This window comes from Hyposmocoma kahamanoa, unplaced genomic scaffold (assembly GCF_003589595.1).
Source record: "Hyposmocoma kahamanoa isolate Upper Pololo Valley unplaced genomic scaffold, ASM358959v1 95, whole genome shotgun sequence".
In the NCBI taxonomy this organism is placed as follows: Eukaryota; Metazoa; Arthropoda; class Insecta; order Lepidoptera; family Cosmopterigidae; genus Hyposmocoma; species Hyposmocoma kahamanoa.
The window spans coordinates 4,317,611-4,337,091 of NW_020654972.1; the positions used below are offsets into that span (position 1 = coordinate 4,317,611).

Here is a 19,481-nt window from a genome sequence, read left to right on the forward strand (position 1 = left end):
TTGTAGTAGCAGCAGAGCTTCTCGTAAAAGAGTTCGTCCAGGGAAGTACTGTCACCTTACCTATTTCTGCCGCCAAACAGTGATGTGAGCATTACAGTGTTTCGGTTTTCGAATATATAACCAGAACTAGAGATGAAATAAGGGCCTTCTATCCCTGGCAACTCATCAGACAAATAGGCCTTATATCACTTTTAAATATCAACTCTCGTTTGCATGAAATCACTAATTAGAAACCTGAAATAGTACAGCGCCAACAATTAACCTGTATGTACGTCTCCGTATATTCCAAAAATATTCTGTATTTTATTGTAATAAAGATAATATTTCTAACTATGGGGGGCTGTTCCTTTCGGTGGTGTGGGAAAAGCAGCAAAACATCTAATTACAAAACAAACAGAATCACATTTCATCAGTAATTAAATATTAAATGTGTAATTACTAGATTTTCGTCCATTATAGCAAAGCTCAAGTTAAACTGGTCGATTTGAAGTGAAACCATTGACGACACCTTTCAATTGTTTCGAATTTGGGATGGCCAATCGGAGCGCAGTTGGCACCGTAATGATTTGGCAGAATAGTTTTCAAACAAATTAAATGACATTTCGTCTCTATCTCTGGTTATATACTCGATGGGTGCTGGTGAAATTACAGGCAAATGAGACTTCTCAATTGCACGTGAGATTTAGTTCTTAATTTATCAGTAACCAATCCCTAACCAAGTCAGCTATTGATTGATCTGAAATCATTCCTCTAGTACATTTTATTTCATTGAATCATCTAACTGGTGTTTTAGCATTCCTAGCCTCCAAGCGGGCTCACTTAACTTTATAGACTTGATTAAAAACGCGATTTCAACAAAGTTAAACGGTTAAAACAAAACAGAACATATAAATTCAACGTCATTGAACCAACAAAGGTGTTCGAGCTCGGAAGGGTTCGGTAGGATTTCAAGCATTCACAAAGCAACGCCGCAATTGCCCGTGGAGTAACACCTCGAGTACACTTGTCACCGTCTGCCAACGTGTTTTGAACGCAAATATTGTGTCGCTAAATGCACGGGAAACAATGGCAAAGTGTACTGGGTGGGCTGGTGAAGTGAGAGTTATAGTAGAGTTGTAAAGCACCTATGTGAGAATGTATAAATTGCTAGAGACGTGTTATTGTTGGTGGTATTGCACGTTATGCATTATGTTGCGCCTGAAAAGTGACTAAAATGTGTTTTTTTTTACTTCCGATGTCTTCACGTCTTCTAGGAGCATTGTGAAATTTCTCCAACATAATTTCATCATAAAGTCTTCCTTAACTATTGAAAAAACTGATAAACAGCAGGCTAAGCTGCACGTGTTTCGGAGACTGTCCACTTGCACTAAACATACGTAAGTACGTCTTAAACCAATGCTTGCAATGCAAAAGAGAGAAGAATTCATTATCAATTTAAGCATTGGTTTTAAATGTATTTAAGTTTGTTGCAAGTGGACATTAGTGTTACAGTCGAAAATCGACCTTAAGAAGGAAGACCTCACAATAAGACAAGTAGGTTGTCTCCCAACTAGGTTGCCTCGATAAAGCTTGAAGCATTTCTTAAAATCCGTTTTCATACAAAAATACTTGTTCCTATATGTCCAAATGTTAGTGTTTTCTATCCTATATTTTACTGGCGAATATACATTGTAAAATATATAAAATACACTTTCAGTGCGTCATCATCTGTTTTCAGAACGCACAGCCGATACATATTACTATCATTATTTACAATAAAGATTATTATTAATTGAATGAAATGAATAAAAATTACACATTATGAGGAATTCCTCGCAGATTTGATGTTTTCATTTTATGTAATTGCTATGAAAGTGTCACCATGGCAATTGATATGCAACACTTGATTAGGACCTTGTTTTTGTTTTTCTTATTATAATAGAATACCAAATTTTATTTGTACACAGATAAAGAAAATCAGAAATTAATATTATCTTAATCTAAAATATTGGAAATCGAAGTAAAAGTCAAATAATCATTTATTCCAAAGGTAAATTTTTTTACACTTGAAAACGTCATTTTTTAAGCTACTGCTCTTCACTACGCTGACCTCCCTGAGAAGAACAAGCAAGAAACTCTAGGGATTGCTCTTTTCAAATAAACTTAAGTGCTATAGAATACATTTTGAATTATTTTTGTGTGCAATCTAGACTCAAGTTGTCTTTTCATACATCTTTATCTAACACATAGTCTACAATTTTGTAATATGACTTTACAATTAAAATACTTTTAATGTAAGTTTTAAACTTAGGAAATGGTAAACTTAATATTATGCTCCGGAATCTTATTGTAAAAACGTATACAGTTCCCCATAAAAGAATCGTTTACCTTAGTTAAACGATGACGTGGTACCGTGAGTTTGGACTTAGTTCTAAGGTTAATATTATGGATATCTTTTTTCTTAACGATATTAGGTATATTTTTACGGGCACTCATGATACCAGTCTCCCTAAACTTTTCTCTGAGAGAAATCGGTACACAGAACGAATCGCTCGTTTTTGCAACACAAATATGGTTTGTATGTCTGCCTTTACCCCACATGAGAATACCATAAGATATTATACTATGGAAGTAACTAAAGTAAACTGGTCTAGCAGTACTGACTGCCTATGCAGCAGAGCTTAATCTGCTGGCCATGGTGTTTATGTGGAAACCATTGGAGTTTACTGTAAATGAAACTATGACAGATATCAACTGTGACCATACGACCTGTAAAGAGTACGAAACGTATATAAATATACGCGATTTAGATCCTATTAAAATAGTTTAATTTCCAACGTGTAGCAATCGCGAAAACCTAAGAATCCACACAAAACCTTTTCACATTTTATCAATAAATTCAAGATTCCAAAAGGTTATTGGTACAATATTAACATAATAATAATAACAACGCACACACTCAATATAGCCCCGTACTAGGGAAACTCCGTGTCGCGCGTGTCATGGACACACACATAGACAACCACAAATTACATCCAAACTCACAGGAGACATAAATGTAGGCAATACAAATATTTCCCCCGGCCCGGGAATCGAACCACGGAGGCAGTTAAATAATACATTTTCTGAATAAAAACTCTGACTATAGATGTCATTAAAATATTTATATACTGCATTCTATCTAATACGCCGAAGCATATTTTATGTAGCCAGAAATGGAACAACAGCCAAATAACAACGACTACTTTATTGCAAAATGTGTCTGAAAGAAGACGCTGCAGCTCTTTCGCAAAACGCCTATTGACATGCCGCAAATTTAATTCCGGTCTCAGAATTGAAAAATATTGCGCTCCTGTAATGTTACTCCCGGCCATTACGCTTCCATTTTCATATGAAAATGGAAGCGCGAAGACGCCGGCAACTTGTAGAATACATCCGTTTGCATGCTCATAAATAAACAGTAAATGTAATTCAAACTCAATGCAATATTTCGTTAAAGAAATGCCTTACCTCGCTCAATCCGATATGCAAATAGAACGTAACCGTATAAAACAGAACGTGGAGTTGGAATAAGTCTCGGAGTACAAAACTAAAAAACTAAACAGGATCGCGGTACGGTTCATTAGTCGGAATGGAAGGGACCGGGATTCCTGATTTAAAAGTTTCAACTCGCCCCAACTTCACAGGTAAACTGGAATTTATTTGTAGACTTTGCAATAGAAATTGTGCTGGAAATGGTGATAAACCTACTTTTAATAAGTGCTACCTACAGATAAAAATGGTTGACGAAAATTTAAGTACTTACTTGACTAAGGCTGTCTCCAATACTGCCATCAGCGTCAACTGGCCTGAACAGCCGACTGGAGTTCTTGAGCTGCAGGTCTCTTGGCCTTTTTCGTTCCTGAGCTTCTTTCATCGCTTGGCTCTGAAGACGTTCGAAGAACTCTCTGGGTTTCAGTGGGGGAGGCTCGTCGTCTGGCGGGGGTGGAGGTGGAGGGGGTAGCCTCGTACGGGGTGAGCTGCGGATAAGGCACCGCTCGTCGTCTTCGGTGGAACGTTCATCGTGATCAGAATCTGAACTTCGACTATCACGACGCCTCACGCCTTGTAGATGGGGCTCCAGGAAGGTCGCATTTCTGAAACCAAAACAAAAACACATACTTTAATTTCAAAGTATTCACATCGATGAAATATAGAGATAAATACATAAAATGCGATAATATGTAAAATATTGTTGTAGAGTTGTGTGTGAAGGAAATAGACTATATTATTATTATACACTACTAGTTACAGTTTTATATGTTTATTTATTTATTGCTAAGATACATCATCAACGTAACACAAAACAATCATAGAAAATGATAGAAATACGTTCACAAAAAAAATAGAATTAAGCAATGGAATACAAAGTTATAAAATCACACCATTAATTAATTAGTAGCAGCGGAGTGCCTTGTGAAAGAGTTCGTCCAGGGTAGTACCTTACCCATTTTTGCAGCCAAGCAGTTATGTCAGCATTACTATGTTCCGGTTTTAAAGGGTTAAGGGTGCTGGTGAAATTACAGGCACATGTCAACTTATACCTCAGGGTGACGGGCGCAGTGAAAGTGCCCCTCACATCTTTGAGACTTAAAGCTCACTGCAACTGTTATGGATAGGCGTGAAGTTTACCATCAGGCGCACGACTTGTTCGTCCCGTCACTTCATATTAGAAAAAAAACGACGAATGTGAAGATCAAAAAATTTGCTTGCACTTGCGAATAAACTTCGTGGCGTTTTTTTATATGAAATACATGAGTCTGTTCAATGGATTATATTTTCCTAGATTAGCTCGGCTACTAAACTAATGTTTTGGGGGTGAGGAATGTAGGCAGTCTACGAGTAATGTTTAAATTGATTAAGGTCAGTGCCTCTGGTGACGGTATACATCCATGGAACATCCTGTGCAGAACTCCAGCATAAACATACGACATCTGGTTTCAAGAGAACATTTTCCGAAATAACTAACCTCCATGTGTTTGTGAGTCCAAATGCCATGTATAGAATTCTTGTAAAGTTGTACTAATTTAGAGCAACGTATATACGTATAACTTTCATAATATATGCGCCAAGGCTTCTCAAACATATCGGCTAATCCAGTAGTTGCTGAACACAGGTGCGGAATTTACATTCATCAGTGGAAAGCATGTTGGTATTCTCTACATTACGACTGTGCACCTAGCCAACGCACATGGGTCCCTCAGACTGAACAGACATTAACTAAGATTTATATCCCGAACGGTACACCGCGTACTAATTAAAAAGCCACGTTTGCGAATGCAAGCGGTGTCCAGTTTGGTCGAATTACTCGTCTTTCCGGATTTTTGCTACCAGCTGCTACTAATTTGTACCTGCAGATTTCTTTAAGTCAGCAAAGATAATATTTCAAATATAGAAGGTTTTGTTGTTCGTTGAAAAGCATCTCGAATCTCGTTCAACATGGAATCTGATTGCAAAATAATAAGACGAAAAAAGCTACTCAAGGTTGTTTGCAATTCACGGTTAAAAGTCCGTAGTAAGTTTTTTTATGATACCAAAGTGACGGGATGAACAAGTCATGTGCATGGTTGTAAGCGATAGGACTGTCCATAGCAGTTCTGAGGGGCACTGCCACTGTGGCATAAGTTGACAAGTCACATGTGCCTGTAATTTCACCAGCACCCTTACCTTTCAAAATCGGAGAGCAGTAATGCTCACATTACTGCTCGGCGGCAGAAATAGGTAAGGTGGCAGTGCTGCTCTGGACGTACTCTTTCAGAAAGAGCTCTTGTGCTATTGAAGTTTGTATATCGAGATATTGTACGTCCCTCTATGAATTAGTAATATAAACTTACTTAAATACGCGTATAAAATGAATGAATGACGTGGCTGTGTGAACGAAAATTTACGCGCGTCCATTTCTCTAAAATTTATGAGCCGTCAGCTCCTACATAACATATAGGTATATACCTGTAGTATTTCATCAAAGGAAGCTGTAATAACGTTGTCCCTCGCTGACACCGGGTGACACTCAATTTGTCCCGACGGCATGGCGACGACACAATAAAGTAACGACGGCGATCACGTGACCATTACTACGACGTTAATCGTTTAAATAAGCCGATTAGTGAAGAATGTGTAGTTAGATACCCTAAGGGCTAAAGTTTAAACATTGATGGCGCATGAAGTTATGTTCAAGATGCGTACCCAATTATGAATAGTGTCGATACAATGTGTAAGTTCATTTCCTAGTACAATTCGTACAGAGATGTAAAATACAACACACGTACAACATTCATATTAGGAGTTATAAGAATTCAAACAAAAACGTGTGGGCAGATTTCAATTACGTTTTGACACGGTTCGTCTACGAGTATATTAACAAACGACGTGCGGTGAACGCAATCAAAAGAACATTATTCGTTATAGAATATCAGTGAGACGAAATTCATTCACCCTAAAATCAAAAAGCGATTAAGTCCAAGTACAGAAATATTCTTAGAACAGTAGTAGGATGTACAAGCATCGCCATTTTACAATTTGGCGTTGTAGGATAGTGCAATTTACGTTTGAAGGTGTTTAGTACTTCTATCATTAATAATTTCCAGTTTCTACTCCATAAAACTCACTGACAGAGACAGGGTATTTGAGAATATGGAAGAGCAGATGAGACGGTTCACGTGATTATGTAAGTGATCATGTAGAAGGCCAGTAACTATGATTACAAAGGGCTTCTCTGGGAGATCTTCAATAGTGTCTGGTGGCTGGTGGAATTCCTGGATACTACACTTACACACTTGGTAAATACGCACCTATAGTACGCATAAATGTAATACTTTCTTTATGGACGTATCAACCCGTACCAATATCATAACTTAAACCGGTCTACCAAGTTTTGGGAAGTTAAGTCTTAATCTTTGAATAGTTTCGTTAATCCTACTTCGTGAAGAAAACATAGGCGAAATATACTTACGAATATAATATAGACACAGCTTGCGCTATCTTGTGTACATGACTCGTGCTAATGATCAATATGAATCTATCTCCACTTTCAACTGCCCCCTGTCCAGGGTGAAACGATAAATCAGTGTTGTACAAACTGACGCGTCGGGTTCAAGTGTCACATGTCACAATCCCCTAGTGATTACTAAGTGAGTAATTAATTCGTGACAAACTTTATCAATTTATCACAGGTGTAGTGATCATACCCTAATTAGCCTTTCATAAAATAGCCACTGCGGACGGTGTGGTGATATTTTAGGGACAAAAAGAGTCATAATGCTTTGAAGATCGATTATGTGATCGGTATCTTGTACGTACATAACGATGATTTTCTAAAATAGCGGTTTCTCTCAAAAATCCATCAAAAAGATGGTTTTACAAAATTTTGGCGTATATTTCGAGTGTCATTTAGCAAAGCCGATCAATTTGTTCAATGTAGTCACCGTGTTATTTTTATGAATGAAAAGCTTGGTATTTTATTTATAGTAAAATTGTACACATTCTGAATAAAGTTGTGTAATAAATGGAAAAATTAACTGTTTTGGTTTGGGTCACTATTATTGAAGTGTAGGCGACAGATACAAATATTCGAATTATGTTTTTGTTTTTTTTTTTGACAAACTATGAAACAATTTCATCAAAGTTTTGATATATACATTATTTTTCAATTCAAGTACGAATTCATCCAAAACGTTTTTAGCATAATTGAATTCGTTATGGTATGTAGCAGGTTGTGCGCCTAAGATTTTTTTTTTGTAAGACTCACTTCGTTTTACACTCTATAAATGTTAGCATTCCTTTATACCGCAGAAGGTAAAAAAACCCGTGATAAGACTCTTGACGGATTGAAATATTTCCCTTTTGAGATGCATTCGCAACAGCATGGGGAGCTGTATTTGAAAAGGAGTTTAGAGGTCAGTTTGGGGTAGCATTTTCATTTTGGGGGCATTTTCGGATAGTGGTGGCAGTCACGTGACGAGACGAACAAGTCGTGCTCCCGGTGTTAAGCGATACATCTACCCGTAACAGTTGCAGTGTCATTCAGAGCTTTAATCGCAAAGATCTGAATGAGTAAGACATAAAGTAGACAATGAAGTTGTGTCTACTTTCACCAGCACATTTACTCTCCAAACCTAAAATGCAGTAATGCACACATTATATAGATATACGAGTAGATTTACTATTATCAAAGTTAATATGTGGTAGACAGTTCTGAATCTCGAAAACACTTCGTATGTAATAATCTCACACATATTCCCAGCCATAATGAGGTCGAGAGCGACATGAAGTGCACATGCACTAAATAACCACACATAATGGCGGTACTTCAACACTCAGAATGGAGCCAAAAGCAACAGATTATTTACACACGCCTCGGAACCGCCAGATTAATTGCAAATGCCGTAATACACAGGAAAAAAGGTATTTCCTGCCAGGGCTGTCAAAATAATTAGTGGAAAATAGTGTAATTTCGTTTCTGGAGTAAACATAATACGTAGATAACAAATATCTGTCCGGAGAGCTCTACTGTTACTCAGAATATTTATTCTGAAAGCGCAGTTGCAGCTTCAGTGTAGTGACACGCCTCTAATTTGAAGGTGGTAATACACAGCTTTCAAAAGCAAAATTCTGCACGTATTTTATGTATGAGACTATAACTATTTCAAGTAACGAGTTTCGGACGAGTTATAGCTGAAGACATAAAGTGATAAACTGAAAATACGTTGCTCTAAAAGATTTACCTCGCGTCAGTTACAACATTCAGTTCCTGACGATATGTCTGAAGGCCAAAGAAGCCCGCTGGCTTCTGTAGAAATAAAGTTTGTTTTTTTTTTCTCAGCAGCAAATTGTAAACCCTAAAGTCCAGTTGTTTTATGTGACATTGTTTGTCAAAGGCCGCAGCAGCCCTAATGGGGGCTTTTGTTTTTCTTCATTTGCCACCCTCGGGGCTCAGTCGCTATTCCGCACAAAGGAATTCCATCCCCAAAATAGCTTTATGTTTATTAAATATACCATAAACATTGTGTTTTGTTTTTTTCATTGTCTTATCTCTGAGACTTAAGGAAAATGTCGAAAATTGATTTTGGCGCACAATTTATTAATGAAACGTGGACATGTTTACTTAATAATGAAACCTTCCACTATCCGATCAACATTATCTTGTATGTATGACCATACACTGTCCGTTCAATTTTAAATCTATCTTTCTAACATACCATTATAATAAGTCACAATTGACGAGCTCTTAAGTTTTTGCATTGCTTCACATCGGAAATGTGAATCGGAAACTATTTTTACGAATTTAACATTAATACAAGGAGCAAAAATAAACTGGCTGTCTTTGACTGTCGTCTTCACAAAGTGACAAATACATTTAAGAGGCAATTTAGACGCTTCTGTAATAAAACTCCGGTTGATATTCAAAATTGCCATTCCTGAGGTTTAAAATTATAGTGAAACAAAAACTTTATACGAAATGTACAGCTTCTGCGTACTTGGACGACAAACAACCTTTGTAGTAGCCCGTTTAGCTCTTGCAGGTTATCTCCATCTAAGATGTTTGAAATAAATATTGTAAATGATAAATATGTACTAATGTGTATTTACAACGAACAACACCTAAGGTTTCTTGCTGATTCTTTTAAGGGGAATCTGTCTTACGAAATAGTAGTAGAGTTTTATAAATATGACGTTTTGAAGTGCATTTGCGTACCTATGAAATAAATATATTTGACTTTGGCTTTAAGCGCAATTAGTTAACCGTAACTATAAGATCTGTAATGAGCCCGAATCGTCGAATTGTTAAAATAAGCAATAAAACTCGATTCACATCCGAAAATATGGTATAGTGAAACCATATTTTCGGATGTGAATCGAGTTTTATGAATATGAATACTTTCAGATGTTTTGTAATATCGAGAAAATAATAATAATAACTAGCCCTGCACTAGGGAAACCCTGTGTCGCGGGACACACACATAGAAACCCACAAATTACACCCATACTCACGGGAGAAATAAATGTAGGCCCGAGGACCTCTGCATGGCAATCCAGCAAGGTAACCGTTCGGCCACTGAGGGTGTTATTATAATTAGGTTAGTAAAGTGTTATTGATAAGAAATAACCAAACTGGCCATTGTATTGTGGGACCATCACAAATGAGAGTATTAAAGCGTAAACATAATATTTCTATATATCTCTATAAATTCAACTCGCTGAGCTGAACATTTTTCCAATTTATAATTAGTTTTTGACTTTCGAAGTCATTTAATTTGTTTGAAAACTATTCTGCCATATCATTACTGTAACAACTGCGCTCCGATTGGCTAGCCCGAGTTCGAAACAATTGACGGGTTTCGTCAATGGGTGTCATCAACTGTTTCACTTCAAATCGTCCAGTTAACTAGAGCTTTGCTATAATAGACGAAAATTGCAATATTACATATTTAATATTTAATTACCCAGTAAATGTGATTCCGTTTGTTTTGTAATTAGGTGTTTTGCTGTTTTTCCCACACCACCGAATAGAACAGCACGGCATTGTTACAAATATTATCTTTATTACAATAAATACAGAATATTTTTGGAATATACGGAGACGTACACACAGGTCAGTAGTTGACCTGTCTATATTTCAGTGCAAGCGAGAGTGATATTTATAAGAGCTGTATCGCTAATGTGTTACCAGGAATATACGGCCCTTATTTCGTCTCTATTTCTGGTTATATACTCGATAAAATAAAACAAGTAAACTGTAATTTCATATTTATGTCTATTAATCAACTAATTTCAGAACAAACAGTGAAAATATGTTGTTGCGAAGTATCTAACAGTACTTAATGTCAGTTCTTTGTGACTATCATTCGTAGCAGAATTTTAAACTCCTTTAAGACTCCCCATATTACGTTGACATAAACACTTTCAACCATCTCTTTTATAAGTAGCTGGCGTTAAAAAGTAAACCTATTATTCCAACGATATAGAATACGGCGGAATATAAACATATTTCAACAAACACTTTGTTCCAAGGAGATATTATCAAAATAAAACAACATTCTTTCAAACAATATCTAACAAAACCTTTGGGATAAGCGACACTCCAAGCAGCGGGCATTGTGGCACTTTCCTACTGGGAACGAATATACGAATAGCCTGCGAATAGCACTGCATCTGTCACAAAGAGCTAGAGTATGTAGAGGCGTGTACGAGAAACCTTACTGTGAATTCTCGGAAGCGTTCACTGATGGGAAAATTCGTGAGTAACACGAATGAAATATAGTTGTGAAGGATTCCCTGCAAAGTTTTGTTCATAAAAAATTAAAAATAAATAATGTAATGGATGTAACATTCTAAAATATGTACTTTGTTACATATATCTATAAAGTGCCTTATTGCTTGGAAAGGCAGTGTACTTAATAAAGGCGAACTAATAAAAATTTCACACAGTGGGTAACATGACGTGCAGTAATCTGATGTTTTTTTTAAATTCTATTTATAATGGCCATTGCATGTAGTGACAACAAAGAGCCGTAACTAGGTAGTCACTTGTGGGATCACAAAACAGTACATCTGGACAAAATATCGTTTTAAAAACTTGTTAATGTACCATCCTTTCAGTGTCCATAAGTAGTTAAGTCTTAGAAGTTAAAATCGAGAATCGAGAGTAAGGAAAGATGTTAGTAACACGTCTAGGGACAGGAGAAGGGCACTTGTGCCACGAACCGATAACGGGCACATTGACACTTACACCCCGACAACTTAAGTCAGCACTCAAACGCTTTATTGCACGCACTTTGGACCTCTTGAGTTGATCATCTATCAATTTATTTGGAGACTCATCACTCATCAGTTTTCTGAATAAAATCGCACTTGTACTCGACGAAACCGTTTCAGATTGGTTTATTTTAACAATACCAACCGAAAACGAAAAACTGAAGTTGATGAGTGCACACGCCAGCACATCAAGCTACACATTGACGTATCTTGTTCCGTTGCACTGGAGACGATTTTCGAACAAAAATGTATAGTCTGATGTGCCGTTGTCCGTACATATAGAAGTTTATCCAGGACCCGTAGTTGAAGAAACCTTATAGGAAAGACATAATGGACAGTACCAGGGATGCCCCGCATGTGTGTTATGATGACATCTGCAGATGTGGACGCGGATTCGAATTTTCATCGTTGAAATTAGCAGATGTAGATGTGTGAAAAAAAATTTTTTTTTTTTTCGGAATAAATATGGATCATTGTGATTTGGTGATTATTGAATTACCATTAATTTAATTAAAAGGTAATATTTTTACATAAATATTTTATAATATCATGTGATGGGATGAACAAGTGCTACTTGTGCGAATATTTTTGTATAATACCATGTGATGGACTGAACAAGTCATGCGACTTGTGCGAATATTTTTTTATAACACTACGGGACGGGATGAACAAATCGTGTGAAATGTTATTTAATTTCTTTGAAAACTATTCTGCCCTGTCATTACTGTGACAACTGCGCTCCGATTGACTAGCCTGAGTTCGAAACAATTGACGGGTGTCGTCAATGGCTGTCGTCAACTGTTTCACTTCAAATCGACCATTTAACTTGAGCTTTGCTATAATGGACGAAAGTTGCAAAATTGCATATTTAATATTTAATTATCGATGAAATTTGATTCCGTTTGTTTAGTAATTAGATGTTTTGTTGTTTTTCCCACACCTCCGAATAGAACAACACGACATTATTAGAGATATTATCTTTATTACAATAAATACAGAATATTTTTTGGAATATATGGAGACGTACACACAGGTCAATAGTTGGCCTGTCTATATTTCAGTGCAAACGAGAGTTGATAATTTATAAGAGCGGTATCGCTAATGTATTACCAGGAATAATACATGGCCCTTATTTGGTCTCTATTTCTGGTTATATACTCGATGGACTCAGTGTTGTATAAGCGTATTCGAACGTATTTTTATCATAATTGTGTCAAAGTTGGGTGATCCCGGTGACCCAAAAGTTTGGTTTCATTCACACGTGAGGGATCAATCTGGGAAATGAACTTTTCTCAGTTATTTCTGGTCTAGTTATTCTGGGTAGTGCCCCAAAGAAAATTCCGTTGCTCTGGTACTCATACCTGGGATTTCGCAAGTTTAAGACAAATTAATTTGTATGGTCGTCTGCCACGTTATTATTACGTTTTGTTAATATGACAAAAATATATATTACTATGTTGTAATGTACATACACCTTAATACACATAATACATAAGAAAATTTTATTAATACGTCTAAAATAGTGCAATAACGGGATTACGCCGAGCGTCACCTGTAATAGATTTAAACCGGAAAGCCTGCCTGGCCCGACGCCTGCCTAATGCGATTAGCAACAGACAACCTTTCTTCATTTACGCTCACGACGAGGCTTTTACCGTAGTATAATAAAACAAGTAGTATAACTCCATATAAACGTAACAAGGTGGATTGTATGCGTGCGCGCCCGACACGCGCCGTGTACGTACGCACACATTCGCATAATCTCGCGGTGCACTGGGGTTGCACAGCGCAGGCCGCACAATCCGTTCACTATGGAATTGCGTTCGTTGTGGTTCGGAGTTTAAAATATTTTTCTGTGTCAAATTTATTCATTTTTTTATTTATAAATATATTGTTTCTCCATTTTACTTTTTTAGTTACTACATTTTTTTATTTATATATATAGGAATTCGCATTTAATTCTCTTTCATGATCATACTCCTATATTTGAGATACTAATCCGCGTACTGGTATAAAATGTAAATATGTAAGTAGTGCAATTGACAAAGGTTATTTCAATATAGCACGAGAATATCGCGATAGAATACTTTAATTTTTCAAATTATGTTTTGCAACCTGTAGGTACAATTAAAACAATAATGTGACAACCTTACGCTGCGAGTTACGTGCACGCATTCACTATAAAACTTGTCTTATTATACTATGCTTACTCTATTCTCTTGTCACAATAAATTAACGTTGAATATTCTTTAACGCCAAGGGTGTTAAAAGATTTTATTTTTGAGAAACACGCGTCCTTTGATAGAGGTGAAAAACGAACACTCTGGCAGATACATTTGTCCTTAAAGCTGTCAACTGGCGCTTACCAGTCAACCCGTGACCATAGAATATGTAACCCCTCTGAAATATCGAGTCAAGAATAGGAAGTCCATGAACAAGCTGCTTTCGTAGTCGATTTTGGTAAACACCTAATTTTGATAAAATGATATACAAATAAACAAGAGATGTAAATGATATATATACTACTTCGTCTATTAGAAAATTACACAAGTCTTGATAATAATTCTACGTATTACGTGTATATGTGTTGTTTTTTTAAAACAAAGTAGCAATTGCAAATTCATTTGATTTAAGACATTACGTCAGTAATGTAAGCCTAATTACCTATTATCATATTATACCATCTTTTTATGATAGCCATGTAAGATATACCGATCTAGTATTCCATACTCACGCCCAATTTACTTTGTATTTTGATTTTATGAAGCGTTGCCTTTAAGAACTGTTATTAGTAACATGGTATGATAGCTCTTATTAAAAACTAGTACTAGCTTTTAATAAGAACTGTTCTTTGTAATATGATATCATGTCGTATTAGTTATTTTGTAGTGGAATATTTTTTTTGTAACTGACAACACGGGATAAAAAGAAAGATTACAATCTGACAATTTTAAGTAACAGTAGAGTACTTTGTGAAAGATGCGACGAGAGCATTTACTTTTTATAATATCAAGGACGGAACGAACGAGTCGTGCGCCTGATGGTAAGCTAAACGCCTTGCAGTGCCACTCAGAGCTTTAAATTCCAAAGATCTGAGGAGCATTGCCACTGCGCCCTTCACCCTGAGACATAAGTTGACAAGTCTCATGTGCCTGTAATTTCACCAGCACTCTTACCCTTCAAAACCGGAACACAGTAATGCTAACATTACTGCTTGGGCATTACTGCGTAACCGTAGGCTCTGAATGGCACTGAAGTTGCTATGGACAGACTTGTCGCTACTACCAGGCGCACGACTTGTTCGTCCCGTCAATTTGTATCATAGAAAACTGCTAGCAAAATATACTCGCGGTTTAATTTTGTAATCTCTCCATTAATAATATTAACCGACGTCAAATCAACGGAAGAACTTTTCGTTTCGTATTTTCTCTAAGAAGTTTCAAATAATCTATTTTAAAACACTTTCACGTTATTAACATTAAGTTTACAACTCAAGAAGATAAGAAACTGTGCAGTAAAAGTTAATTAGCAAATTAACTTCAGTTGATTACGTTTAACAAATTCGGGAGCCAAAAAGCGGACGAGACTTACTTATTCATGAAGGGTTCACCCACGAAGTATAAAATTTAATATGTACGATGACAAACATATTAATGCTTTATTACCAACATGTAATTGCAGTTATCAACACGGTGCTCCTTTGAATTACGAACGTAATGTTTTAGTAACAAGCGTCAGTATTGATAAAAATTTCGTAACAGGGGTGCAAAATGTGCAGTGTAAGCAGAGCATGAGTAGACAAGAGCAATTTTAACCCTATTAAAGTTCGTGTCCATTGACCGGAAGATCCCACCCGCAGTTTCCGCAGTTAAAACGGACTTAATTTGCCTACAGAGCGCATTGACGTGTGTTAGTACAACATTTTGTGCTTCAAAAGAGCTTGCTGCAAAAATAAAACATGTCCCAAGGTACGTACTTAGATTGAAAAGGGGTGGTTTATCTCGGGAATGGCGTAAATGGAGTCCTTCAAATTGAATATGATTCCATGTTTATTCAGTTACATATTACATAACAGTTGCAATGCTACTCAGAGTTTTTAATCGCAAAGATCTTAGGGGCACTGTCACTGTGCCTGACATCCTGACTTAAGTTGATAAGTCCCATGTGCCTGTAATTTGACCAGCAGACTTATCTGTTTACATTACTGCTTGGGGCAGAAATAGGTAAGGTAAACATAAAATACGGTGATATGTAAAATGTACCTAATGCCTATTATGGCAGCCAGTCAGAAGAAGGATGATATTATGCATAAACATTTCGTGAAATAAATTATTTTATTTTATTCTAATAGGCGGGCAGGACCGAGGTCGCTATGACAGTGATTGGTCTACTACTGCGTTCCGGTTTTGAAGGGTAAGCTCATACTATCAGGCACATGGGGTTCGTCAACTTATGTCTCAGGGTGATAGGCGCAGTGGCAGTGTTCTGCAGATCTTTGCGATTTAAAGCTCGAGAGTGGTATTGCGACTGCTATGATGGACAGGCGTGTCGCTTAATACCAGGTGCACGATTTGTGCGTCTCGTTACTTGGTATCATAATAATCCCAGTACAGAGTACTAAAGAAACCGACCTCAAAATTACGTGGAATACGTATAATTGCTAAGTTTTATTGAAATATCCCCTAGTTCGCCACTATTACACAGTATCGCGACTTGACACAGGAGATAATAAAAATCGGTTCTCACTACTCAAAGTATATTGAGAGAAAAACGCCTTGAATTGGAGAAATAGCAAAATCAACCATTAAAATAATTGCTCCTTAAGTAAAATTTAAGCGCTATTTATAAAAATGAATCTTCATGCGTGACCCTTAGAGGTGGATGATTTTCTTGAAAATGAAATGGGTTCACTATGGAAGTACCCCCTTTCCAACAAAAAAAGAAGCATGAAAGTCGGTTCACAAATACCGGAGTTATTGCGTAACATACATACAAAAAAAACATACAGTCGAATTGAGAACCTCCTCCTTTTTTGAATTCGGTTAAAAAAAGCAAGCAAGTTGTAGGTGGCTAGGACAGCAATTAGGTTACTCCTCGTTTTGGATTCCATTGAAATTCAGGTGGTGTGGATGAATTTGGCTGTCATCTATAATCAAAAAATTCGGAATTTTTTTCAAAGAATTCCCACGAACAGAAATTAACTGAATAACATAACTGGATTGCTCAGGCACCTATTACATACATTTATAAGTAGTGTGGAAAGTCCAGCAAATAACGTACCTTATAAGGAATATTAAACAGGTAGTCTGGCTAGAATATAAACTGTATTACGCATAATTAGGTAAGTCGTTAATTTTACGATAGGATATTAAGGTGTAAGAGAAGTAATTTTAAGTTTAATAACAGTAATTTAGTTACAATACATCATAACTAACCATCTGTGTCTATTCTGGGGGCCTACCATAACCTTTTCAAAAACAATCTTATTTCAATGTAAGCCTAAAGGAAGCTTATTATAATATTACTCATATTCGTACCATGACAAACCTGTCAACGAAGTAATGTATTATTGCTAAAGTGATTGAAATAACGAATGATTTCCCAATATTGTCTATTCCTTATTAAAATAGGAATTAAAGAATACAAATATACATACAAAATACTTTATTTCTCTCAGAAAGGTCTATAAGTAGTTACATTTCATAAATAATAACAAGTTCTTTAGTGAGAGCTGGAGTCTAAATAACGCTATATGAACTACATAATAGCATCTCTTTCTTTTTTGACGTTCCGAATCGTCTTATCGTAATGAAATGTTTAAGTACTTAATATTATTTACATTCAGAGAATTTTAACTGTTAAAAAAAGAAATGTATGTAATAGTAAAATATAATAAAATTACGTTTTTTTCAATTATTTTTCCGCATTTTCATGAAGAAAATTAAACAAAACAAGCCAAGTCTTGATAGTTACGTCGTGAATTCTAAATTATAGGCTAGTGTCAACTGTTAGTGTCGCCGAGGAGCATATATATGGATGTCGCTGTTATAATTTTACGAAATTAACATCGCGTATTTTTATTTTACGAGAAATTATTTCCTATGTACTATTATTGTAAAATAAACAAAATATTGAAGACATTTATGTAAATAAATAAGTTCAACATAACTTTTAATCATTACAAATCAATGTTTAGACAATAAATTCGAAAATAATATTGTTTCCACTGCGTCCGAGTAACTATTTTAAGATTGCTTAATTTCATATAAGAACAATATTATTTTTATATTTATTTTAATGTTAAAATCGCATCATAGTGCGAACTGAGTGAATGAATAGTCACAAAGCTGCCAATAAAACATCATAGTTTTAACATTACAATAAGGTTACTTTAAGCGCGTCATGGTACGAAAAGTCAATGTAAGGTTAAAGTAATATTGTTTTAGAGGTTGTGGTAGGCCCTCTGTCTGTTAATTTCTTAATCTATTTGCCATCTCGATGATTTTATTGGCCCAACGGTTTGCTTTGTGGGCATTGGATGAGGACGTCTCGGGTCCCGTTTCCCCGGTAGGACCAATTTGGGAAATGAACTTATCAAAGTTCTTACAATTTCGCAACTGTTAGCGCGTTTGTGTACTACGTCCGAATCATATCACTTCCGAATCCAAGAAATAACGGTCCGAAGTTATCTCTAGGTGTAAAGCGATATTTTCTCGGACTTAGTACACAAGCGACATCCGAAGTGGGTCCGAGTTTCCTAGGTTTGTACAGTGTCGGATTCGGAAAGAATACGAAACGGATGCAGTGCGCGTACATGAAACTGTTTTTCGAATCTAAATTGCACATATTTCGTATTATAATTAAATGTAAGCGTAATTTAGTAAAAATTCATATTGTTAAAATAAAATCGACCTTCATGGACCACGTCAGATGACTGATTAAACCGAACATATTCGAACGACACCAGCGCCACCCCTTCTGCGACCTCACCAAGTGTGAGTTGCCAAATTGACGTGACATTTGTAAACAAAGAAACCATGACTGAAAGTTGTTAATGCGATTCGTTGATAATTTAGCAAATCGTTTGTATAATAATTTGAAAATAACATTTAACAATATTAGCTAACTGCCTGTGTGATCGAACGGGTCTGCCACGCAGAGGGGTCAAATTCGATTCCCGGGCCGGGAGAAATATTTGTATTGCCTGCAATTATTTCTCTTATGAGTTGTGGTTGTCTAATGTGATGATCACTTAGCTCATGGCTCCGCGATACAGTGGGGTTTCCCTAGTGCGGCGCTATGAATGTGTTTGTCATTTATTTTTTTATTTAGTTAAAATTTATCTCTTTGCAAAGTACATCATGGATAGAACAAATCGAACTCCGTCACACCACGTGCTGAGTACATAATGACATTCTGACCAAACCAGCCGGCAGGTTGGAAGTGACAACTGGCTCCAACATTCTAATACATTAAATTTTTACCTATATAGATTATTTATTTTACCGAGAAATTTAAAAAAAATAAATTATTTCATATCCCTCATTGTATACTAGATTCATCATCATTCCAGGTAGGGTTCCTCGGAAAATAATTTAATATTGTTTTAAGCGATCTTCTAACTCGAGAACTGTAGATAAAGTACACAAACCACCAGATAACTACATAACTAAAATTCCAAACATTAAATTCAAGAAAGAAAGAAAAAT

General features: G+C 36.1%; 1 protein-coding gene across 12 annotated transcripts in view; it reads right to left on the reverse strand.

Annotated features, from left to right (window-relative positions):
* LOC113238232 (protein sprint) overlaps window positions 1–19,481 on the reverse strand; it is a 380,231-nt gene that overhangs the window by 43,787 nt on the left and 316,963 nt on the right. For all 12 annotated transcript variants that reach the window (XM_026475028.1, XM_026475026.1, XM_026475027.1 and 9 more), the window contains one exon: window positions 3,785–4,115. In XM_026475028.1, the coding sequence (XP_026330813.1) occupies window positions 3,785–4,115 (331 nt within the window). The remainder of the gene's footprint in view (window positions 1–3,784; window positions 4,116–19,481) is intronic.